We start from the raw sequence: 24,259 nt of genomic DNA on the forward strand, positions 1-24,259 counted from the left end.
ATTCAGGACATCAAAAGGCGCCACACGGATGTAAACAACTTAATTAGAGTAAGCAGCGCTCTGCCGCCTCTTCAGGCCACCGCAGGTAATGCAGCAAGAAAAGTTGAATACGGGCGCCCTCTGCTGGCGGAACAAATCAGTACAGGTTTATTTTACTGTCAACAAACCAGAGGTAATTAAAGCTAAGAGCTGTTAAGAAGTTTGTTTGTACTTCATTGTTCTGAAGAGGCAGAAGTTATTATGTGAAGGATAATGAACAGATAAACAACCGAAGAGCACAGCAGATACGTGCAATAAAAAGGAAAACAATCCCTGTTAAAGCTTTACTGCTCCAGTAGGAGAAAAATTCCCCTCTTGGAAATGCAAAAAGAAAAATTAACGCAAATGTACTGATCAGATTTATTATAAATAAACCTCAATCTCCTACATCACTGGGACTGCCACTGATTTTCATGTTGATTAGAAACTGTTTTTGATGTTGTGAATAGTTCTGTGTGGATTGGTCCAAAAGGACTTTTCCTAACCTTAAGGATGAGAGACAGCATGTTAGTGTTTCTTCACTGAATCATGTTGACAGTGGTGCTTTCAGACCACAGGAAGTATTAAATACAGTTCCTCTTCTTTTATGTGGCTGCACTGCAAGATCTGTGTCAGATTAGCTGCTTTTATAGGGTCTTTAAAAAAAATTTCTTAGTATAAAGGGAACCATCTGTGAAACAGTAGACAGATTTTAGTGAGACTTTCATAAAGTGATCACTGAATGCACATTTACAACCCAATAACCTTTGAATTCAACCCAATTCAAGTTAGCTGCCACAGGTAATCAACACAAGTCAGCGCAAAAAAAGGCTACGACTCAGTCCATTTTACAGTTAATATACAGTTAGTGAAGTTATCATCTTCTTTAAAAAGTTCCTTCAGAAACTTCTCCGAACAGTTTGATTTCTGTATAAGGACTCAGTCAGGATCCATTTTGCACCACAGTCAGCACTGGATCAGCAGCAGTGCTTCTTCAGCACCACGGACAGCGAAATGTTCCCTCCATGCCAGCTTTATGACAACACAGACGTTCCAGCCTCTTCTCACGTCTCAAACAATCAGAAATAACACCTCCAGTCCCACACAGGAAAAAAGCTGTCCTCGCTTTTGTTTTTATTGCACACTTTAATCATTTAGTAAACAGATCTTCACAGTAACAATGCAAGAGCAGAAAACAGAAGCAAATTACTGTGCAGTGCAGCTTATCAGATCCTCAAAATATTTATATGTATTTACACTGAAAATATATAAAAACAGGAAAAAGAAACAGTGCCCATGGGTTTTCCTGTGTTTGGATGGGACATTTGAACCTTTAACTTCCCCCTAAAGCACTTTTTAAACTTGACTTTACACCGTTTGTAGCTCTGCGAATCCTGTTAATACTGCCAACCTGAACACATTCAAGTACTGCTCTTCTGCCATTGCACAGATACTGGATCAGCAAATACACAGGACTCTTTGGAGGAAAAATAATAAAAAAAAGAAAAATTGCACTGGTACCACTTGTAGAATCTCCAAAATTAAACAGCTTATTTAAAAAAAAAATCATCTGAACATATAAATCATTCAAAGGAATGTTAGTTTCAGCAGGATTCAAATCCCAAAGTGTTTATGAGGATGAATACTGTGTTTCGTAGTTTATAAAACATCCTGAAACCAAAGCAGGAAATGAAATGTATAGCAGAAGTGGAATTCTTTTGGTTTACCAATAAATAGTTTCTAAAGAAACAGTACAGAAACTAACATTTTAACTTGCATAAACTTTAAAATTACATCATAGCACATCAAACTAACTGCTTCAGGTCTGCTTTTCTGAATGAATCATTTAAAAAAAGAAGATCTTAATGAATTAACTCACACAAGTCTGTAAATATGGTTTATAGTCAAGAAAATTAGATATTTGTGTATGTGTGTGTGAGTGCGTGTGTTGGCTTTACTGCATGTAGTGCAAAATAAACCTCCAGGAGAAATTAGGAAATAAAAAGTAAAAAGCAATGCAGAGTTTAAAGTGAGAGTTCAGATCTGTGGACAATTAACATCTTACCTGCTGTAGATAGCTCTGTGTTTATATATTGAAGTTGATTTGAACTGTCCCTTTAAGTAAGGCAAAGTGAAAATACTGTTTGCATTAAAGTGTGGATGACTCATTCTCAGATTGAAGCTGTTTAGAAGTAGGTTGTAAAAACGATTATTCGATGTGACCCACTCTAGGTCTGAGGCAAAATAAAAAAAAATAAAGACAGACCAAAAAGAGGACCCACGTTCTGTTTACAGCATATTCTCCTGGTTATTTTCAGGTCGCACCTCATCTTTGAAACATTCAGTGAAAACAATGAATCTCAACATGTTTAACAAATAGAACAGAAACATTTTCAGTCTTGTGATACCTTGTGATAACTGATAATAAAGCTTATTGTCTGACCAGACGCTGCTCAGTCAACGATGCATTTGGTTATGATTCTTATATTAAAACAAAACAAGCAGGACCAATAATCAAACCCAGCAGAACTCCCTTTATGTCTCTTACAGATCAAAGAAAAATATGGCTGTACCTGACAAATATAGATCCTCTCTGTGTAAACACAGTCTGTTGTGGAATTAGTGGACTGTTGTTGTTGGTTTATAAACACAGTTTAAAGCAGTTCCTATGGAGGCATTGATGGCAGTCTTGGAATTCACTGAATTCAGCTTGATATCAGACGAGGGATTCTTGGTCTAACCCCAAAAAGGTCAAACAGCCACAGATGTGTGGTCCATGTTTCAGTGTTGTCACCCTGAAGTGTCCCCCTCACTACCTGGGGCCCGGGCCTCTGTGGGTGGCCGTGTCCCCAACAAGGTCCTCCTCCACCACATTGATGTAACCCTCCTTCTCGACGCAGCCTGCTACGACCTGCAGGACGAGCCGCAGCCTGCGGTCCATGGCGTGGAGGTGAGGCTGGATGAGGACCGGGGACAGGCGGTCACGCAGCAGAGTCTCCTCCATCAGGGAGCTCAGCTGGTACTCCTCTTTGGCAAGAAGCTGCAGGCGCAGGTACGTGGACTTCCTGACCCTGGAGACAACAAACAGGTAAACAGGTGGCTTTTTAAAAAACAGGTTGATTATTTGAGCCAATATGAATCAAATAAACTAGATCAAATAAACTGAACCTGCTCAACATGAACTGTAGCTCATAATTTAAAGCTGACTAAAGGTTTGTGGTCTTTTGAGCTTCAGTTCTCTGACCATAATAAGCACAAACATGACAACACTTATCTGAGGATATTAGAGGATTGCAGATGCCCATGTGGTAGAAGAAACTCTAAATTCCATTTCTTTTTTACCGTAAATTCTTATATCATCAATTCAAACAGTTGAATGTAAGTACAGCTGGTAGCCTTTTGAAAGAAAACCCAACTCTGTACCATCTGCTAAGAAGAAAATAAGTTTGGACTGTCAGGAACAAAGACTGAAAACAGATTCAGTTTGTTAGGCTTAGAGTGTCCTGGATGACTGAGAATCTGCAATGATGTTGTGCTACTTTGCCACCAGACTGTTCAACCTGAACTGTACAAAAAGGAGGAATAACTTTAGATTATATGTCAAATCCTGAACACTATTTGATACTTTAACAAGTCACTAACCCAAATGTACACTATTGATAGTTTAAATTAGGCTAAAATTAAACTTTTTCCAATGTTCTATCTAAAGTCCAACAAATAATATTTAAACTGTGCCCAAAAAGTTGTCTTGGCACCAGGAAACCATCAAATTTAACTGAATTCTTCAAATTCTGCCCCAGACGTAACAAAAAGGCCGACCTGCAACACTGGCTGAGAGGCACCAGGATGGACAGCTCATCATGGGAGTGTTTTCCAAACCTACAAGTGACAAAATAAAGAAGAAAAAAAAACCCATAAATATACTTACAATCATAGACAGATATCTGATGGCAACAATTTCATTTCACATTCACACACATATTCCAAAAAATTAATATGCATGTCTTTACCCCCTCCCGTTATCGAGGTGAATGATGAAAGTGTCGTTTCCGAACTTCTCAAAAGTTTCATAATGATGGCGGTCCATGTTACCTGAGCAGGAGGAATTACAAGACATCAGCTCACTACAAATTAGAAGCAGAATAAATATTCCTTTAACATTATCTGTCAGGTTTACCCATTAAGAAATCAAAGATGGTCATGTCCATAACGTCCAGCAGTCGAGAGCCGCGGTCGTACGGAGGCGTCTGCTTCACCTCGTCACAGTAATCTGGATCCACTTCCCACCTGAGAACGTCCAACAGCAGCGGTCTTAAAACTAACACATCTTCCAGGATTTAAAAGGGTTTTATTTTTTGACATCATGCTGCTTACTCTGCTTTTTTCCGCTTGTGATAGGAGCGTCTCCAGGGGTTCCTCCAGGTCTTCCGTTTAGCCAGGTTCAGGTCCGGCAGGAAGGCGGCCAGCGAGCCTTCGATCTGGTCCGGTTTACCGCACAGAGCGTGCTCAGTGGAGCAGTAGTAGGAGCATTCGCCATAGAAGCAGACGTTATTGGCTAAAGAAGGAAAAAAAAAATGTAGACAAACATTCAGGGAGTGCCATCAGAAATAGATCATTTGAAATAGTGCGTGCATAAATCAGGTAACTTTATATACAGTAAATGAGGAGAGAAACCAGCAAAAGGAAGAGTGAAAAGAGGAAAGACCTGACTTCTGTACAAAAAACTTTAAGGCCTAGCATTAACTGAAGGAATGCATATTACTCACTCCCTACACTGCCAGAAATGTAAACTAGAATCATCTAATGCTAAAAAGGGACAGAATTAAAAATATGGTTTTGGGGAAACTTTGAGCTCTAACTTTTTACACAATCTGCTGCAATGTTTTGAGATCTTACAAGATGTGATGACTCAGCCACTTCCACACCAAATTTTAGCTCAGTATCTGTATAATTCCCTGATTTAAAGTCATTTTGTGTTTTCAAGGTCGGTTGGCTACTTCAACATCTTGTTTCCTGATCTGGTTTTCATGCTGTTCCTTGCTATAAAAGAATTTTTAACAAATAATTTAGATTTTATAACCTTTTATTTAATTATTTTCAACATGCGTGCTCTCTTATTTTGAATATTTCTTTATGTAAAAATGATTTATTTATTAATTCCTGTGGCCTATATGTATGTATTTTCTGTTGACAATCTGTTGACTCACAGTGCCACCATGTGGACAGTTTACGGTACTTTCTTTTTTAATTATATCACCCAGTCAGACAGCCTGACTATCCTCAGCCTCATGTTCATAAACCTCCTTTGTGCACTTTGCTTGAAGCAGAATGGAAACCAGTAAAATATATTTGAAGCAGCCAAATAAAGTCCGTCTCTGTGGTGCAGGCGCTGACGGAGTCTCTACCTGGTGAGATGAAGAAGGTCCTCCACAGCTTCTTGTCCCGTGTCACGTCTCGGATCTCGCTTGTCATGTTGACGAGTCGTCCCGCCACCGGTGGGACTCTCCGAAAGTCAAGAATCCTAAAAAGACACAAAAGAGGAGAGTTGGAGGGATCATTCAAGGTTTTAAACAGACATTGATTTGATAGAGGAAGCAGTTTGTGGTGATAAAAATGTCTGGAGGTTCGGATCCAGGTTTAACTGTTTTGTAGAGTAGCTGCTACTCCTCCACCTCAACCCGTTGTTCTAGGAACATGAAAGTTTAGATAATTAGCAGGAGTGGATTCATTCAGAATCCTGCTGATGTAGCCAGCTTTCTGTTAGACAAAATAAAACAATATGATGATCAGTTATCAAATCATTAACTAATAGAAACTTAAAGGAGAGAGATCTAATGTTTAGGAATCCACATTTAATGATTTTTTTTTGTTCTGGTTTATTGGGCGAGCTGACACTGTTTCAATGGGGGTTTGGGTAACAGAGGAGAAGCAGCAGAGAGGTCCAGTCTGGTTCTGCTTCATGATGTTTGCATCATAAGTGAAGTAAGATATTTATGGACAGAAAAACAATCCTGGGTGATTTCAAATCAAACCTGTCATGACATGACTTAATCCCCTTGGTTTCAGCTCACAGTGAGCGTTAATAATTCATCGTGTTTACAGTGTTCCTGTCTGCTGCTGATGTGACCGACTCACAGCAAGCTGAACGCGGAGGACAGACAAATCCGGCAACATTTACAAAAACTCCGCGTTTCTATTAAATTCGACCTACACTTTGTGCTTTACAAGTGCTGACAGATCGCACGCAAAATGCATTCCTTCAGTGAATGCTGGGCTTTTAATGTTTGCAGCGCTCTTATATCAGAACAGTATACCTTTTTAACCCCTGTTTAGCTTGTCTTACTGTATGTTTGCTGCCCAGATGACCCTTGAACCATCTGAGACAAAGTGTAAGCCTCCTGAGAGCAGGCAGACACACAGGCAGCCTGGCTGAGAGGAAGAACGTTGGCGAAACTTTAGCCTACAGAAAGACGGCATTCAGGGGCTGCAAACTGCACCGTCATGTTGGGTCCTTGTGACAAAAGAGCTCCTGTGTGTACTGTGTGTAGCTGCGATAAGAGCACACTTCAAATTATATTTTTTCTGCTCTCGTCCAGTTCTACACACTAGAGTCACATTAAGTTCACATCAGAGCAAAGAAAAGGAGAACCCTGAGACTGTCGTGATTCAATATGAAGCAACACACCAGTAACCACAGCTGCAGTGAATCTGCAACACTTCTATGATTCAAAGCCAACCCTGCAGCATTAAAGTCATGTTCTAGTGGTAATCACACGCCTGTGATAATCCGTTTGGACTTTTCCTGCCCACAAAAACACGTGCAGTCCGAATTTCAATAAGAGCGAGGCTGTGTGTTTGTGAGCACATGTGAAGTCTTTAACATGCCCCCAGGCAGACCCTAAAACGCCTTACACTCCATTTCTTATCCTCCCATCGATCAGATTTGACTCGTCTTACTGAAGTCTGGGAGTCAAAGAATCGTGCTATAAATCAATATACTCAGCAGTGAGCAGATGAGATGATCCCTTCTCTGAGTGTTAGCTAATCCCTTGTGCTTTTAATCCCACTGAAACTGTCACAGGACAAATCCACCACCTCTCAGATATAATGGGGTTGAAGAGTTGGACTATTTTTACAGAACGAACAGCGGAGAAGGATTCCAACATCGTTCTGTAAACAGAGGAATCAAATCAAATGAAGCTGAACTGAGCAAAATCAACAGAATGGATGAGATTTGAGCTTATGAAAGGAGGATGTCTGGTTTGGGGACCTCAGGGACTCATCTTTGCTTTTTGTGGGGATGATGTGGTTCTGTTGGTGAGAAGTGGCTGGAATAAGAGTCAGCTCCTCTAAGTCTGAGGCCATGGTTCTCCACTGGAAGAGAGTGGAAGGGTTCCTCTAGGTTGAGATGAGCCTCAAGAGGAGGAGTTCAAGTGTTGTTCAGAAGTGTTGGCAGGATGGAGTGGGAGATGAGTAACGAGGGCGTTGCTCTGGTTTGTTATGGTGAAAAAAAAAAGCCGAGCTGAAAGGCAAAGCTCTTAATTTACTTGTCTGTTCAAGTTCCAACCCTAGGTAAAGATATTGACTGAAAGAACAAGATCCTGGATACAAACAGCTGAAATGAGTTTCCTCTGTAAGGTGGCCGGACTCAGCCTTAGAGAGAAGGTGAGGGGCTTCTGGGTGAGCTCAGAGTAGAGTCGCTGCTGCTCCATTGAAGGGAGTCAGCTGAGGTGTCCTCCCTTTGTGGGTTTCCAGGTATGTTCCACGTGGAGGAGACCCCTGGCCAGACCCAGAACTCACTGGAGGGATTATGTATCCTCTCTGGCCTGTGAACACCCTGAGATCCCCCCCAGGAAGAGCTGCAGTGTGTCCCTGAGGGAGAGGGATGTCTGGGTCTCCCTCCTGGACCTGTCGCCTCCGCAACCCGACCACAAACAAGCAGCAGATAATGTGTGGACGGATGGAGGACCAGAATCACATCAAGTTTATCCGAATCCAATGACGAGGACAATAAAACAAGGTAAAACTCACCTGTCCAGGTGAAAAGCAGCAATCTCAGCGTTGTGTCTTTCAAAGTCCGAGAAGTAGAAGAAGTCTGGAGGAGTCTCCTGTTCGCGGGTCTGTCTGAAAAACAGAGTTCAAAACAACATTAGCATCAGTTATTTTGGCTAAAAATGTAAATTTAAACATCCAAGAGTTTCCCCCTTTAATCACATCCCTATTAAATATGAAAAAAGATGTGTGTGTTAATTCTAGTCTTGCAGCTTCTTGACTTGAACCTCTTCAACCCTGTCTGAGAAAAAGTTCCCACCACCCATCAGTTTTTTGTTTCCTACCAGGTGAAACTCCATCCCAGAGGCAGCTGAGGCATCAGACCAAAGCCTGTGTGAACAAGTCTGCTGAAGGTAAGCTGGCTGGGATTCTTGCTCACATCCCGTATTTTTTTCTCAGCAAACACACACAATAAAAACCCCTCACACACTCTTTCAGGGAGATGTGGATCTCTGCCAACCAAGCCATGGATCTGAGTCAGAAAAAAGCTGAAAGCTTCTTTGTGTCTGTCTCTCTCTGTGTCTTCTCCCTCAGATCGTTTGTCAGACAGCCGGTTGGTTTCATTCCTCTTTATCTCACCTGTACATATGTACACACACCTGCACCGTGAAAGCTGCGCTGGCACAAACCAGCTACAGAACGTCCGTCCTCTCTGTATCGTCCTTATCTTTCTGCTGCTCCTCCTCTTCATTAGTGTGGATTCAAGGTTGAGAGCAGCATTATTTTTACCTGCCTCTTCACTCTTTCTGTCCCTATTTCCCCGCAAAGCAGTGACAACAAAAAATGTCTAGTCCTCCTATTACTTTTCTTGTCAGGAAAGCAGCCATTTACCCATAAATCAATAGCTGCCATTGTGATTCTTTCCGTGCCACCCAGAGCCAAGAGGGGACTAATGGTATTTGTATTTTCAGGGCTGGAGGATAAAACTCACAGGAAGCTGACTAAACAGCAGCAAAGGCCCTTAATTTTAAATCGAAAGAGGTCAAGTTAGCAAACATTGCACGCAAAGACCCACCTTGTTACCTGTTTAATAATCATGCATTTCCGAATAAGATTTTTAAATTTGTGCGACATTTCTTTCCCCAGTTTCACTTTTTCCCGTGCAAAATTTGCACTGCAGATTTTGGTTGCCATGGCCACCGAGATGTAAGATGCAATTTCCTGTTGAGGGGAGCTCTGTTGAATCTTGAATGGAGGCAAAGTCAGGATGTGAAAACCTATTGCGAAACAACAGATATCCCACCCCCCATACACACACACACGCACACACATCCATACTCGCGGTGCAAAATCTCAACCATATTTTTCCCCACAATAATGCTCCCATTCAGCCTTTATCAGCGAGCGTCCTTGATAATAAAAAGGGCCTTTATCTAAAGTAGAGTGCGGTTAGGCTGCAGCAGACGAGCAGCATGTAGTTCAGCAGAATCTCGCTCTGTGTGTGTGTGTATGTGTGTGTGTGAGACTGCAACGTGATGAAGCTGAACTACTTGCCTACGTGGACTCGGTTTGTGCTGACTTGACAGTTTTAATGCTCTTTCATGAGCTTAGACCTGCATGGTGGAGGGTTATATTAGAGGGAGATGGGAGAGAAGGGAGGAGTCAGGAACAGCAGATCAGCTGTCGCCTATATAGACTCTACACACACACACACACACACACACACACTGCTTTTCTCTTTCCCCTCTTACAAACAGGCACAAAATGCCAGATTGATGCTATGAAAGAGAAAAGTAATGTGTGAACCACCTCCAGGTAGTCCTTTTGGATTCAAAGAAATCACGATGAACTGAATCTGTTCTCTTCCAAGCCGGCAGGGTTCATGTTTGTTTCATTGACAAGAATCTGCAAATCTGGGCAAATGCTTATAACAGGGCGTGTGTTAGTCAATAGTAGGATTATTATTGGATTCAAAACATTTTAAGATCTCTTCCACATGTTTGAAAATTAAAACCTTATTATTTTCTCTGATAGATGTGACTTTAATCCTTTAAAGGTTAGCATAAAATTCCAGTCAACCTTCTTTGGGGTTGACTGCTGGTGTTGAGGCCCCAACATTGTGGGAATTGCTGATTGACACATGTAACAACACCGTGCTGCCCACAGATGTGCCTGCCTAATAATCAGCTTAGGAGCATACTAACTATTTTTAAAAAATGGCAATAAATGGCTCAGGTAATGGGCTCTAGCTGCACTCTACACAGATGCAAAAAGAGGCTTATTACATAAAAAACAAAAACTTTTTATAAACCACATGCATAAAGGTTGAATATTACTGCAACGTCTTTTAAACATATAGACCATTTTCAAAATATATTACAACTAGTTCTATAACAATCTCATTAAGAAGTGATGTGTTTTAATGTAGCACAGGCAGGAAATGATTCTGTAAAATGTCTGTAAAATTAATCCAAACCATTTACCTCATTATTTTCTTCAGATTATTCGGTGCAGCGGAGTTGACATTAAGAAAAAGCTCACTTGGATGTCGTCTAACAGCTTTTTGCCTCTTGTAACATTTCTCTCTCTTTTTTTAACAAACAGCACAGAAATGAGGAAGAAGACGAAGTAAAAGTCCAAGTGAAGTAAAAAAACAATCCTATATTATATTATAAGTAATAATGAAGAGATTCATTAGCGTAAATGCAATTAAAACCTGTTTTAGATCAACCTAAACCTGTCTGTTTTAGATGCAGCTTTGCTCCAACTTAGCTAATTAAAATGTTTGAACCATTTCAACAGCTCGTTACTGTGTGAAACCTATGACCCGTGCTGAATATTTACAGTAGATATGGTTTCATGAACTAGAATATCATACAAGCTGAAGGAAATGAAGGATGAATCATTTTTAACCCAACTGTTTAACGGTATAGTCATTCACTGATTTGAGGCTCGGATGATATTTTAATGCTGATCCAGCAGAGAGAGAAGCAGCTGGAGGGTACACAGGAGATCTGTCTCTATTTGTAATCCACAGAAGATCTCAGCCCCCCACTGATAGGCTGCTTTGTCTCTGTTTGGCCCAGAGTCGTGCGCCGTATGATGCTGGAAGGCTGGTAAGACACGAGCAGCGCTTTGTTACCGCATTAGCACCTGGGTAAGTACAACAGAGCGATTTAAATACAGGTCGGTGAGGTTTCGCATCAAGATATGACTAAAATGTGTAAAAATCAGCTGTTTGTAGCTGACATGTTTGTGATTCTGTCCTTTCATGCACAGAAGAAAGACAAAGGAGAAAAACGGGAGCCAATAACAAGAAAATTGATGACTGCTAGAGCCCGTTTCTTACCTGCATCAGTTTTACCAGTTTTGTTACAGTGCTGCTAAATCAAACACTCTCAAGCAGTCTGACCCTACTTAACACCAATTATCAAGTATCCATCAGCTTCTCTCTGCGATGCTCTCCTGTGTTTCCTTCCACTTAACCTTCTTCTGTTCCCATGCCCGCTGCTGCCTCTCAGCCACGTCATTTCTCTTCATGCTCTTCACACCGATGTGATGTTTGTATTCCCAATTTTCACTTGAAGGAAAGTTTAACATCTCAGAAACTAAATTCAAAACATCATATCTACTTTTTCTTACTTTTGTAAAACAGTTACTCTCTAATGCACCCAATAGTCTGAATGGTTGTCATGTTTGTCGTCTCTTTTGTACATTTTTTGCAAGCAAACTACTTCCTCATTTTTTTGTGCAATTTTGACTTTTCATACATCAAAATGTTGGGGTTAATCATTGTTCTAATTTTGCTTTTTTGTTTTGCTAGTTTTAGCTTTCAGCTACAGTTGTTTTTAGAATTTAGACAAGGTTTTGCTGGTTTTAGCTTTTAGGAGTTTATTTTCTATCAACTTTCAACTATGGTTTTGGTTATTTTACCTTATAGTTGGAGAGTTGCTTAATTTAGTTTTGTTCTGCTTTTTTGAATGTTTCAGCTTCTTCAGCATATTTCAGCAATCACTTAGTATTTTTACAAAAAAAAGGTGCAGATTTCTCTAGTTTAGTCTACAATTGCCTTTTAGGGTTTTAGAGAAACACAAGTGATTACGATGACACACTCAAGACACTTCTGGGTAAATGAATACCCAATACTTCTTAATTCATATCTTTTGAAGGGTCATGTTCTGGGGAAATGTTATGAGCAATTAGTTTTACCTTCTTTAGACAGCTCTTTGAATAACATCAGTTTGGAGAAATAGAGTTTGGTTCTGACTGGACTGATGAGCAGGTGGGAGTGGAGCCAACACCGAAGGGGTTTAATGAGATCTTAAAACAACTCTAGTCTCAAACATTTTGTTGCAGTTCAGGCTACCTTTTCTTTTGAATATTTGAAGATAGAATCAGCAGCAATTAGCTGTAGCACAAAGGAATATCACACTACTGCTGCTGGAATAACTGCAATGTGAAGTTGACAACAGTGTTCATACAACCGTGATCACATGAACCATTATGAATTTTTAAGATTGAAGCTGTTGAAAGATGACAGCAATCCACTTTACCCTTGGCCACACTTGTACTAGCTGTTAGCTTGTTGATTCTGTTCTCTAATGAGAACAGATAGTACAGATAGGGCATTATTTGTTCATAACTTTTCCACAGAATTCCACTTCAAAAGATCTGAACAAGGATGACAAAAAGGTCAAAACTAAAAGCCAAGGATATGAGAGTTTTCAGTTTTGTGATTTGTCAGAGTGTTCGTCTGCAGGCTGCGTTACACACAGGAGTATCAGAGAGAAAACTTATGCGCTCATACATGAGTTCACATCTGCAAATAGCAGCTTTCTGCGTGGGTAATATATGCATTTTTGGCACATTCCTCCCTCCGTGTCTGCTCGTTTGCCTTTATTTTCCTCCAACACCGCTACCAGAGATATATCTAAGAGTCAGGCCCGGGGCCTCAAGGTAGCTGCCGAGATTGAATTTCAAATCAGTGTTACACAAGTTGTGTTCTAGCTTCAGCTATTTTCAACACGCAGGGTGAGACACCGCCGGGAGGGAAAGGCAAGTCATCTGCATGTGTGGGATGCAGTATTGGCGATATCATCGCAGGAAAAAAGGCTTGACACGAAGAAGATGGATGAAGGATTGAGTCAGTGCCATAATTTCAAAGTTACTGCATTCTGATATGGTGGGAATTAGCGTGGAATTAACGGGACCATAAAAAGACCATCAGTGATCGTCCATCTGCAGCAGAAAGTATACATACTGGTTAAGAGGAGAAACATATACAGTCACTGGACGGTCATTTTGCTTCATTAATGAGCTGCATCAAATTATATGACTGATTAAATCTGCAGCAAATGATATGAAACATTTAGTGCCACAATGAAAGTAATCCATTAAACATTAAATGCTATGCTTGCAGGGACATGTCTCCTGTTCATGTGACTCGTTAACTTATAGCATCATGTATCCTTGTATGCACAGGAAGACACACAATCCAGGCGCACACTAGTTTCCTATTCTACTTAGCCACAGGGAATTGAACGTAGCAAACATAAAAATGGTTGGGAATTCAGTTAATTTTACAGATACTGAGCCAAAATCTGATGTGGTAGTAGCTGAGAGTCATCCCCTACACATACTGTACATAATGCCGTTTTCAAGATTTAACCAAAAAGGCTAAAAACTGCATTGAGATGCTGCGATAACATTAGTTCAAAAATCTGTCATAAAATGTGGCAGGCAACATGGATTCCTTCAAGGATTAATAGCCTGTTATTTCTTTAAATGTTTTGGCTGAAGAAATCACAAATTAATTGTTGAATAAATCAGCATATAATTTGTCAGGTTTAATAATCAGACCTGCTGTTATTTATTCAAGTCTGAAACAAGTGGCACAGACTCCTTTTTCACACAAGAATTCTTATAGTTTCACTGAAACATCGAACCCATATAGTATACAGTAAATACAAATTAATTTGACAATACCTATTTAACAAACACATTTACCAAGAAAAAACTAATGAAATGAATCAAATAATATTAATACTAACATGTTAAACATCCAAGAGACATAAAAAAGGTTTCCATAGGTAGTTAAAAAATTTTTAAAAAGATGTTGACACTTAAATAGGACTTGATTTAAAAATGACAACATTTAGCTCCTGGTTCTGGTTTCCATAATGCATGACTTTGTGTTGGTCTGCATGACTGACCCTCTGCCCACATTAAAAGCTGCGGGCAAAATCTGAGGCCTTGAATCTGGAATTTAAATGTTCATAAAGCGGCACTGCTGTGGGCTAGGTCACTATCTGTGACCAGCAGAGAGCTCCCTGGCACCTCTTGAGATAGATGACAGAACCCCTCAGAACCACACACACATAAACCATTGTTTCCGTGTGTGTGTGTATGTGTGTGTGTGCTTGCTTGCCTAAGGTTGAGTCATGTCTGAAAGTCAGTTAGATAGAATGTGCCAATACAACTGTCTCATCTGGCCAGATGGCTGCAAATCTCAGTCTCTCTGTGTGTGTAGGGGTGTGTGTGTGTGTGTCAGAGATCAGGATGTGGCTCATAGCTCTGCAAATCCCTGCTGCTCTTTAACTACCCTCTGTGCATGCTGTTTAATGAAGCAGAGTAGATGTGAAATTGAAACTAAAAGCCAAAACTGTGTTTTTTTTACTTAAAGTGACAGTTCAGATCCATTGAGGTGGGGTTCTGTGGAAAGGTCATGTTCAAATAATATTTTCTCTGTTGCAGATAGCTCTTTGAACAACGTCAGGTTGGAGAAATAGAGTTTAACTCTGGTAAGGTAAAGGCTAACTGGACCAAAGCCAAAGTGGCCTAATGCCATCTTTAAGGAACAATTCATGCTAATGCTAATTTACAAACTTTTTCACATTACTTGGTTATTTATATAGAATGGCTATTTGCAAGCAAAAAAAAAAAAAAAAAAATTAAAAAAGGAAACAGCAGCTAACTGTTACTTTATCTGCACAACCTGGTGCACTTTCTTCAGAAGCATCGTAATATTTTTGACAAAACAACTGTTTAATGCAAAACTGACAGAATGTAAAGTTTTATAAAGTAGTGTTTACATGGCATGCTGAGCTTAGAGTTGTTTTCAGATGACAGCAATCCCTGTTGATCTTCTCCACACTCAGATTAGCCGTTAACTCGTCAATCCGGTCAGAATTAAACTTATTTCTCCAAACTGAAGATGTTTAGAGAGCTATATAGAACAGGCAAGATGTTAATTGTTTATAACCTTTCCAAAGAGCCCATTAGCAGATCACTACAAATCTAAGTAAATTGTCCTCTCCACTCTTTCCCTTTTGAAGTAATAAGCAGAATGCTTTCTCCTCCTAATTCTTAGATGATAGGCAAGATGTTGCTGCATTCATGTGAAAAAACTATGACTATTTGCATTTTTTCCAAAAAGCTACCGTGTCTGAATTTAATTTTATTATACAGCTTTAGACAATTTTATTCTTCCTCAAAATATTGTTGTTTCAAATATCTGGCTTTTTTTCTTTTCCTGTACAAGTCTTAATAAAGTGGAATGATACATTCAAAAGTGTGTCATGATTAAAGCTTGAAGTCACTGTGGGGAACGAATGCGAAAGCTGCAGAATTATGCACAATTTGGGATCTCTTCCCAGCAATCTTCTTAACAGGCTTTATGAGTCAAAAGTGTGGCTATGCAGAGGAAGAAGAAAAAAGAATCAGGAAATCTTATTAGTGTCACTGTGCTATTTCTGTGTTTACAAGGCCTTCTTTTGGGTGAATGCATTAGAGTGTTTCCATATTAAAATAAATGAGTTGTTCTTGGTAGTAAAACGTATTTACTCATAGCTTCTTGTTGGAAGTGCTTCCACATGGCAGCTTTCTGAGATCCCACGAACAATAGTTTGATGACTAAACCTCGTTTTATTTGCACTTGCATATTTTATTTTGGTTTTATGATACAAAAGCTCAACGTCAGTGTTCATTTTCACTTCATCAGATAGGAAAATAAATATTTATTGGCTACTGTATAATGTTGAAGACGAACAATATTGTTTTCGTCTTTGTCTGTGTGCACATGTAGTTTCATATGACTGTTAGCAAAATATCTCATGAACCACTGCATGGATTTGAATGAAACTTTCAGTAAATAATCATTCAATGTACCTCTACAACTGATTAACTATTGGAGCCAACTTCATGCAAGATGGCAGCCATAGCAAACTGACTTTAGAAAACAGAAAAATAGCCACAATTCAGTCAGTTTTACAGATATTGGGCTAACACATACTCTTGCAATATTGCATAAAATTGCGCACAAGTTATTTCTCAACATAAGGGGATCTAAGTCTAAAACCCTGACATGAATACGGTGAGTGATATTCATTCCTTCAAGGAATGTCAAGCCTTTGATTTTACACTTCTAATGGTTCCTAATAATATTTGCATAGTATGAATGCATAAATGCATAAATTGTAACCATGTTGCAAAATCCCATTAATTATGCAGAAGTTCTCTTTCAGCAGCTGACAGGTAAAAAATAATTTAAAAAAGTATATTTAGGACGTTACATTGCACAACTGGACCAGGAGTTTTATGTTCAGCAGCAACACTGATTGTCATATTTCCCAGTTCTTCTTATTTCCTGCTATTTCTGTTTTGTTGACTTTCTGTGGAGGGCTTTGAAGACAAAATGGACCTGTCTAACATCAGTTTATCATGATAATTTCTGCAGATCCCTTGCATCGGTTGAGTTTAAAACAAAAAAAAGCAACACAAAGATAAAAATGTGTAGGTTTTGATTGTGCTGCGTGTGCATGTAGGTTGAATACTGGAATAGCGTTGCTGTAAATGTGCGCATTCACTCAGGGGATTATGTCTTAAAAAGGATGAGATGGATCTTAATGTTTGTAGTTTCCCTTTGTTTCGCGTCTCTCTCCCACATTATCACCCACAACAAACGAACATTGGTTTATCCTGAACAATCAGGACGGCTCCAGCAACGCAGAGCCACGCTCCTGACATATTTACATATCCATCCGCAGTGGATTAACTGCTTTCAATAGTGCAAGTCTGATCCAGTCCTTCGCAGGGTGTACGATTTATGACAGGCTTAGCGCAGAATTTGAACTCTGAATTATGCAGAGCATACAAAAACATCAAAGGTATTCTTGGGTCAGCAGCGATTAGACGTCTAAAAGCTTGAGGCTGTTTAGAACAATAAAGCTTTTAAAAAAATGTGACCATGTGTGCCTCTCCTGCAGGTTTTTATTGGTTTCCTGCACATTTTGTATCAAACACCTGTTCTAAAACGGTTGGAAGCTACACCAAACTGCAAATGTAATCGGCAGCCACCCATGAAATGATTTGTCCAAAGATTCACTAGGAATGTCAAAGGGTTTTACTATATCAACTACTCTAAGGGGGTGGGGGGTGACCACGTTGCAGTCTATTCCTGCAAGAAAATCCTCCAGTAAACCTTCAACCAGTTGTCTCCATCATTCACAGCTGCGGGATGTGTGACGAGAGGAGGGAGGTGAGAACGCTTCAAAGCATCCAAAAGTCCGATTTAAACCTAATAGTGTGGGAAAAAATAAAAGTCGATATTCATCTTTACACTTTTGGGACCAAATTGGGAAAACAAAAGATCAGCAAAGCAAAGCGAAGACCAAGAATGCTTCTGTAATAAAAACAAACTTGGATAGCTTTCAGCCTGTTGGGATCAGCGAGCTTTCTCTCTCACATGTGTGTGATTTTATTTTTCTTTATACCAGTATTACAAAATCAATGGGTATTACTGCGAGGCTTCATGTCTCAGTAAGAAGCCACCGTATTCAGCCTGAGTTGTAAGCTGCAGCTGATGAGGGGAGGGAGAATAATCTCAGCCCAAGCATGTCGGTACTTTTCACAGGGTTAGCAAAAAGTACTCACTTTTCTTTCTTTCTCTGTTGAGGATTGAGAGGAAGCCATTGTATCTCCTTTGTTCTCTCAGCTCAAAAATGCATCAAAAACAAATTTGAGGACATTAAAAGCAACAATGGGGTACAATTTGAACAAAAGTCTGGACTGCTAATTGGCAGATTGAGTAAAAAGGAAAGCGGAGTGGAAATGGTTTCTATAACAATAAAAAAATTTCATTTTTAAAATTTTGAATGTTCTCCAGAAAGTCTATCCCCCAAAGTAGTAAAATAACAGCTGAAAAGTTAACAGGAAAACAAAATAATTACAGTAATGCAGGAGAAGCAATAAAATTTCACCATCTCAAAGCAAACACACTCGACTCTGCCACTTCATGGAGTGTATCTGTACGGTTTGGCCCAAGGAACGGTTACTGGATTGTGTAAACATGTTGAATGTTGAATCTTTGCATCAGTGGGGTGAATTTCTCAAAATAGCTTCGACCAAAAACAAATATTATCTCAACCCAAAGATACACACATACACACACATAAAGTGTAAATGCAATCCATCACAGACAAACAGAACACCTTTTTTAAATTCACCTGCTGCTGCTGCAGATCATTCAAAAATGATCTTCCTTTAGGGCATTACGGATTCACAAAACACAACTGTGACTCTTTGATTTCTGCAAACTTGTACTGTTCAATTTTTGAGTCTTTTATGTAAATGGGACCCCATTTATCAAAGGTTTTTTTTACCCATTATTCTTAACTACAATCTGAACTCACATCTAGGACATTTTAAGATGATTCATTAAAACATGAACACTGTTTATCAATCACACTGTTTAAGAAAGTTCTAACAACTTAATTATAAACTTAGATTGGATCTAGAAAATGTTTTTTACCCTGAAATAATTTCTTCAAATGATGGCAGAATAATTGATACTTCAGTCAAGAATTAAGTATTAAGTATTGATTTACAGTCAAGACACCTGAGTTAAGGGTCAGTTTGAGATGTTCTTTTTTTTAATAATTCTTTAACATGTACATTTCAGCTGCTGTTTTATGTTAAACAACACAATTTCAAGGTTGTTGTTTGTTTTGTTTATAATATTCTGTTTTAAGACATTATCTGGTGTGCAGATAATTATGAGGAACTTTGTGGAAACAGGTTCTATTTCGGAAATGCACGATGGTGGAAAGACTGGGAAATTTGCATGTTGTGCCATTTATGGGGTTTCTCCAGGTGTCTTCATCCCATAGTCCAAAAACAATCATGTTATAATCAGGTTACATGGAGATTCTGAATTGACTTTAAGTGTGTATGTGTGTGTGTGTGTGTGTGTGTGTGCTGGCACTGTGATGGACTGATGCCCGGTCCAGGGTGTGCCTCACCTCTCACCCACTGATTTCTGGGACTGGCACCAACCCCCCCATGACACTGAACAAAACTAAATGTGTTCAGAAAGTGGATGAATGGATGTGCTTCCCTAATTCCATGGCAATATACGGCTCAAGAAGTGGTTTTGTGCTTGGGTTCTACTTAAAATCAAAATAAATCTTTGGTAGGTTTGTAAATGAGGCTTTCAGTTGAAATAAATCAGAATTATCCTTTAAAATGTTTTGAATGCAAACCAGCTAGTCCTGTATCCGCAAATCCATCTCCATCACTCAGTTCCAATTTCCGTCCCTTTCTTTTCTTTTCATCATCCTCATTGTGATTTCCTTCTCAACACACCACAATGAATGCTGAACACAAACATGTTTGCATTTACAGCCACAAACACAGCAGCTGGTTCACAGAGAAACTTGGCACGGTTTTATTTTAGACAGACAGTCACTGAAGACTTAACAGTAATGCTTAAAAAACTTGGAACCAATCCATTATTTCAAGCTGAGTCTTGTTAATGAATGATGACCACACCAAATCGTGTGCAGTAGTTCTTCTCCTTATTTCCCAAATGAATTAGTTAATTACCTGAGAAGCTTTGAGGAGTCGAAACAACCCGTTCTATTAAAAGTTAAAAGTTACAAGCTCCAGCAGTTCATCCATTTTTACAATCTGCTCAGTAAAGGGGAAAAGATCAGTTTCAGCGGTATGTCGGATATTTTCAGCACTGCTTTTCCTTCTTTCAAAAAGACTGCATACGGCAGAATGAAACCTACCTACAATAAACTAAAAGCTTTGATACGTTTACCAAAAAAAGCAATCCAGAGAGCCTACATGGAAAGTTATTTTGTGGGTAGGTTTCAAATCGAGCTTTGTTTCCTCCGCAGCTGAATCTTTCTATTTAGACCTGTCAACAGGCTTGTTGTGCACTGCGGTTTGTGGTCACATGCCATTCCTAAATAGAAACCATCTATCAGAGGCTAAGTGGTGGCTGAGAGATGTCATTGTGGTCATGAGTGGGTGACGGTGGCAAAGGACGAAGTGGTGAAAGGACTGGAAAAACAGTTCCAAGGGTTGCATTTCTACTTGTGTAAGCGCTAAGTGGGATGGAGCAGGTCCAGTGTGCTTGAGTATAAATAAGGTTAATGAGTATGTGAACTGACTGAGGAGGAGACTTCCAACTAAAACCACAATTAATTTCTGACAACCCTCTGGATGTTCAGCAGCCATCCACATCACTTTCAAAATAAATTGCAGCACTATTTTTAGTGCAATGAATGATTACAGGGCTTTTCAGCAGCAATGGGTGGGGTAAGCTGAACAAACAACTGAACAAACATCTCCTAAAGGAAAACCAGCGATGAACACTGGGCAAACCTCACGATTCAGGCCTTTTAGTTGCACCTTCACCTTTTCATACCAATAAAGACAACATTTTCAACATATCGTTCCTCTGTAGTTTGACGCCTCCCTCTATTTCTAACATGCAACACATATCGGGTTGTGTGTTGTCACGTATCCGGTGTTTTAATCTTTGTGTGAAAACTCTTCACCGAGGCAGCGATACAGACCCAGAGTTTCCCTTCACCTTCAGCACAGAGACTTCTCTGTTTGCATCACTGGTGCCCAGGACAAACAAAGAGGAAGGGGAGGAGTGACGCAGGGAAACCCCTGGATCAGGTTCCTGCTTCCCCATCCTGGTGATATCAGACCTGGTCATGGCAGCCCCTCCTTACATCCTGTCCTGACAATGGGCAAAGCCAAGGCAAACCCTCCTCTTCTCCTCTGGTTTAATTGGTAGACAATGATTGCATTCTCCTCTTTTCTCCTGGCTTCTGTCAGCAGGAGCAAGGAGAGTCGCACACACACATCAAAATTGCCACCTTGCACAGGACAGGCCTACAATGGATGTATTAACCTCTATGTAGCTCTTACAAAGGGCCACATTTACTACAATGCTGTCCCTCTTTCTCTCTGTCGATGAACTGTTGTTTCATTCATTCAGCTTGGACAGACATTCAGGTGGACTGTGACAGATCTACCTGGGAAAGGCTATTATCTAATGACAGCGCTCAGCTATATGAGGCAGAGCTTGTGGTCCTAATATCAAGAACAAAGGTTGACTTAGTGACAAAGTAAAATCGAAGCAGACGTGTCATTTTCAGACAATTTCCCATTTTTGTTTAAGCCTACATAATTATCCCCATTACAGCTTAACAAAAAAGCCTCTATAAAAATATCTTACGACACATACATAATGAGCTGCTGGCTTATTTTTAAGCACAGACTCCTAAAATGACAACTCTAATCAAAGATATAGATTCACCACTCCATATAAGTAAATTGATATCAACATTTGAAAACCGTATGTTCATTTAAAACATCCCATCAGGGAAATCTTGTATAAAATTAGCAGCTATACCATCTCAAATTAAATATTCTCACCACAAGTCAACAAGTGGCCCACTTTCCTTGCCTCAGAAAAAGAACTGCTCATTTGGGACGCTGAATTTTCATCATTCCAGGCAAATGTGGACTCTGCTAGTGGGAAGTGCAGGAATTTCCCCTTCTAGTATTTTTGACTATAATGACATGATAGACTTGGAAGGCTAAACAACAGACCCATGCAAAGCAGTGACAAAGACACTGTCAGGACCCACAAAAATGCACAATTGCAGAAAATATGATATATTTTGACTGAGTGCAGCACAGAGGGGCGTCCATGGACTGTCCCAGTCCACAAACAAGAACAGTAACACAAACCTACACATTTGTAGGTCTGTGGTCAAAATAAATCAACAATTCTCAAAGAAAATAAAGCATGTTTGAGTTCAAAATTAATGTATTTCAGAAGGAAATTAACTTTTTGGTTTTTGTATTTTGCAGATGCAGCGGGCCTCGTAAACTATGACTAAAACATTTGTGAACATGTGGTAGAAAACATCAGAGTACTTATTTTACACCAAACCAGTGTTTTTAAAAAAAAATCAAACTATATAATCCTTAAACATGAACAGGTGGTTTAAATCTAATAAACCATCCATCCATCCATCCATCCATCCATCCATCCATCCATCCATCCATCCATCCATCCATCCATCCATCCATCCATCCATGCAGTGTTGTGGGGGAGCTGGTGCCTTTCTCCAGCAGGTGGGCTACCCCCTGGACAGGTTACGATTCTATCACAGGGACACATAGATACAAATGAGACAAACAACCATTCACACGTTCACTCACACCTAGTAATAATTTGGAGTTATCAGTTACCCTAACACGCATGTGTTTGGTCTGTGGTTGATGTGTGCCTGTGTATTACATTTGACATTAATGTTAATTATCTTTACAAAACATAAAAACAGGTAAGTAAGTATCATATTTATCCAGTAAAGCTATTTACAATCTCAACAAACATTGTAATGTCTACTTTTGTGTATTGTTATGTATTTGGTTTTATTGTTGTTCCTCCCTAACAGGGTTAAAAATATGTGCAAAGATTTGACAACTAGTTCTACAAGATGTATGTAGGCAAACTGATGTTGTGTTTGTTTACTTAAAAGGAATCAGCTTTAACTCTTGAAGAAGTGTCCCATATTGCAGTGAAATATTTACACCACTCTTAATTAAGGGCCAAGGGGTAATTGTGGGTGTGTGGATCGGGGTAATACAAGGAAATGGGATTTGGCTTTAATGTGCACTGGAGGATAATAAGAGTTTACTTTTTATAGCTGCATAGACATGATTGTGGGTATTGCCTTTTAAATATTAAACAAAAATAAGGCTTCTTGTTTGCAGTCTGACTCTCGATGACGGTAAGGATAGTGCAGTAACTGCTGATGTGTGGCATTATGATCATAAAGCTGCAACATGAACATTTAGTCAGATATCACTCTTATCGCTTGCAGTATCTGCAGCTCACTTGACTTGTAATCACACTACACAGAGCTCTGTTAAATCATACTCTGGATGCATAAACACTTGTTAAACATTAAAAGAAAACAAAGAAGCGGAGCAGAGGAGAGCAGCTCTGAACAGAAGCGAGTGACAAACCGGGATTAGTACCGCCTCAGCGAATCCAACAAACAAGTCCGAAAAGAAAGCCGGGCGGGAGGTGGAGACAAGAGTGGAGGATGGACAGAACAGGGGAAAAGGAAGGAAGGGATGGATGGTGATGAAAAGCAACACTTCCCCAGGAGCTGACCTAGTAAAACATTCATGAGAGAAGTCTTTATGTGAAGTGTGTGTGTGTGTGTGTGTGTGTGTGTGTGTGTGTGTGTGTGTGTGTGTGTGAGTGGGGAGGATGTGAGGGGGAGCCTAAAATAAGATAGCCCTCAGCGTGTCAGTGTCTGTATGAGTGTGCCTGTCAAAAAATAAAGTTATTTGAGATTTAAGATGTCACACAGGTGCGTTCGGTGCCAGATGCTGCTCTGTCGACTTCCTGAATCAAGAATAGACATCAAACCGAGGACGGAGAGAAGGACTAAGAGGAAGGAGCGAGGAGTATGAAATAAATCTGCTCTGAGAATGGGAGAAAAATGACTCAATGATAGCTATTACTCATGCGACTCATGAATACAAAGGGACTGATTGCAGAACACTAAAAAGTGTCAACGCACACTTTAATGGCGAGACAAAATTAGATAACAAGCAGAACTTGGATAAATGATTGACAGATCAATTAAAACATTTCATGCTGAGATTCTGTTATAAAAACTTGCCTGAGCTGGCTCAAATGATCAGCTCAAACTGTGTGTGTGTGTCGATGGGCACGCAGACTTGACAAACCACCGAATGCAGCTGGTTTCATGACTGTTAACTGAGCACTAATTAACTGGCTCATCTCACAGCCCACGAGAGGTCACAGCGCCCACACATGGATTGCACTGAACAAACACACACCACGGCGTCATAAAGTGTAGCCGCAAGATCGAGAATTTCATTAAAAAAAGAATTTGTT

General features: G+C 39.8%; 1 protein-coding gene across 1 annotated transcript in view; it reads right to left on the reverse strand.

Annotated features, from left to right (window-relative positions):
• Positions 1–1,149: 1,149 nt before the first annotated feature.
• fam20ca (FAM20C golgi associated secretory pathway kinase a) overlaps positions 1,150–24,259 on the reverse strand; it is a 36,394-nt gene continuing 13,284 nt past the window's right edge. Inside the window, exons 4-10 of the mRNA XM_017421748.3 lie at positions 8,050–8,142; positions 5,424–5,539; positions 4,393–4,573; positions 4,196–4,305; positions 4,029–4,110; positions 3,838–3,897; positions 1,150–3,089 (exon numbers count right to left, since the gene is read on the reverse strand). Coding sequence (XP_017277237.1) covers positions 2,831–3,089; positions 3,838–3,897; positions 4,029–4,110; positions 4,196–4,305; positions 4,393–4,573; positions 5,424–5,539; positions 8,050–8,142 — 901 coding nt within the window. The 3' untranslated portion in view covers positions 1,150–2,830. The remainder of the gene's footprint in view (positions 3,090–3,837; positions 3,898–4,028; positions 4,111–4,195; positions 4,306–4,392; positions 4,574–5,423; positions 5,540–8,049; positions 8,143–24,259) is intronic.

This window comes from Kryptolebias marmoratus, linkage group LG12 (genome assembly GCF_001649575.2).
Source record: "Kryptolebias marmoratus isolate JLee-2015 linkage group LG12, ASM164957v2, whole genome shotgun sequence".
Classification (NCBI taxonomy): domain Eukaryota; kingdom Metazoa; phylum Chordata; class Actinopteri; order Cyprinodontiformes; family Rivulidae; genus Kryptolebias; species Kryptolebias marmoratus.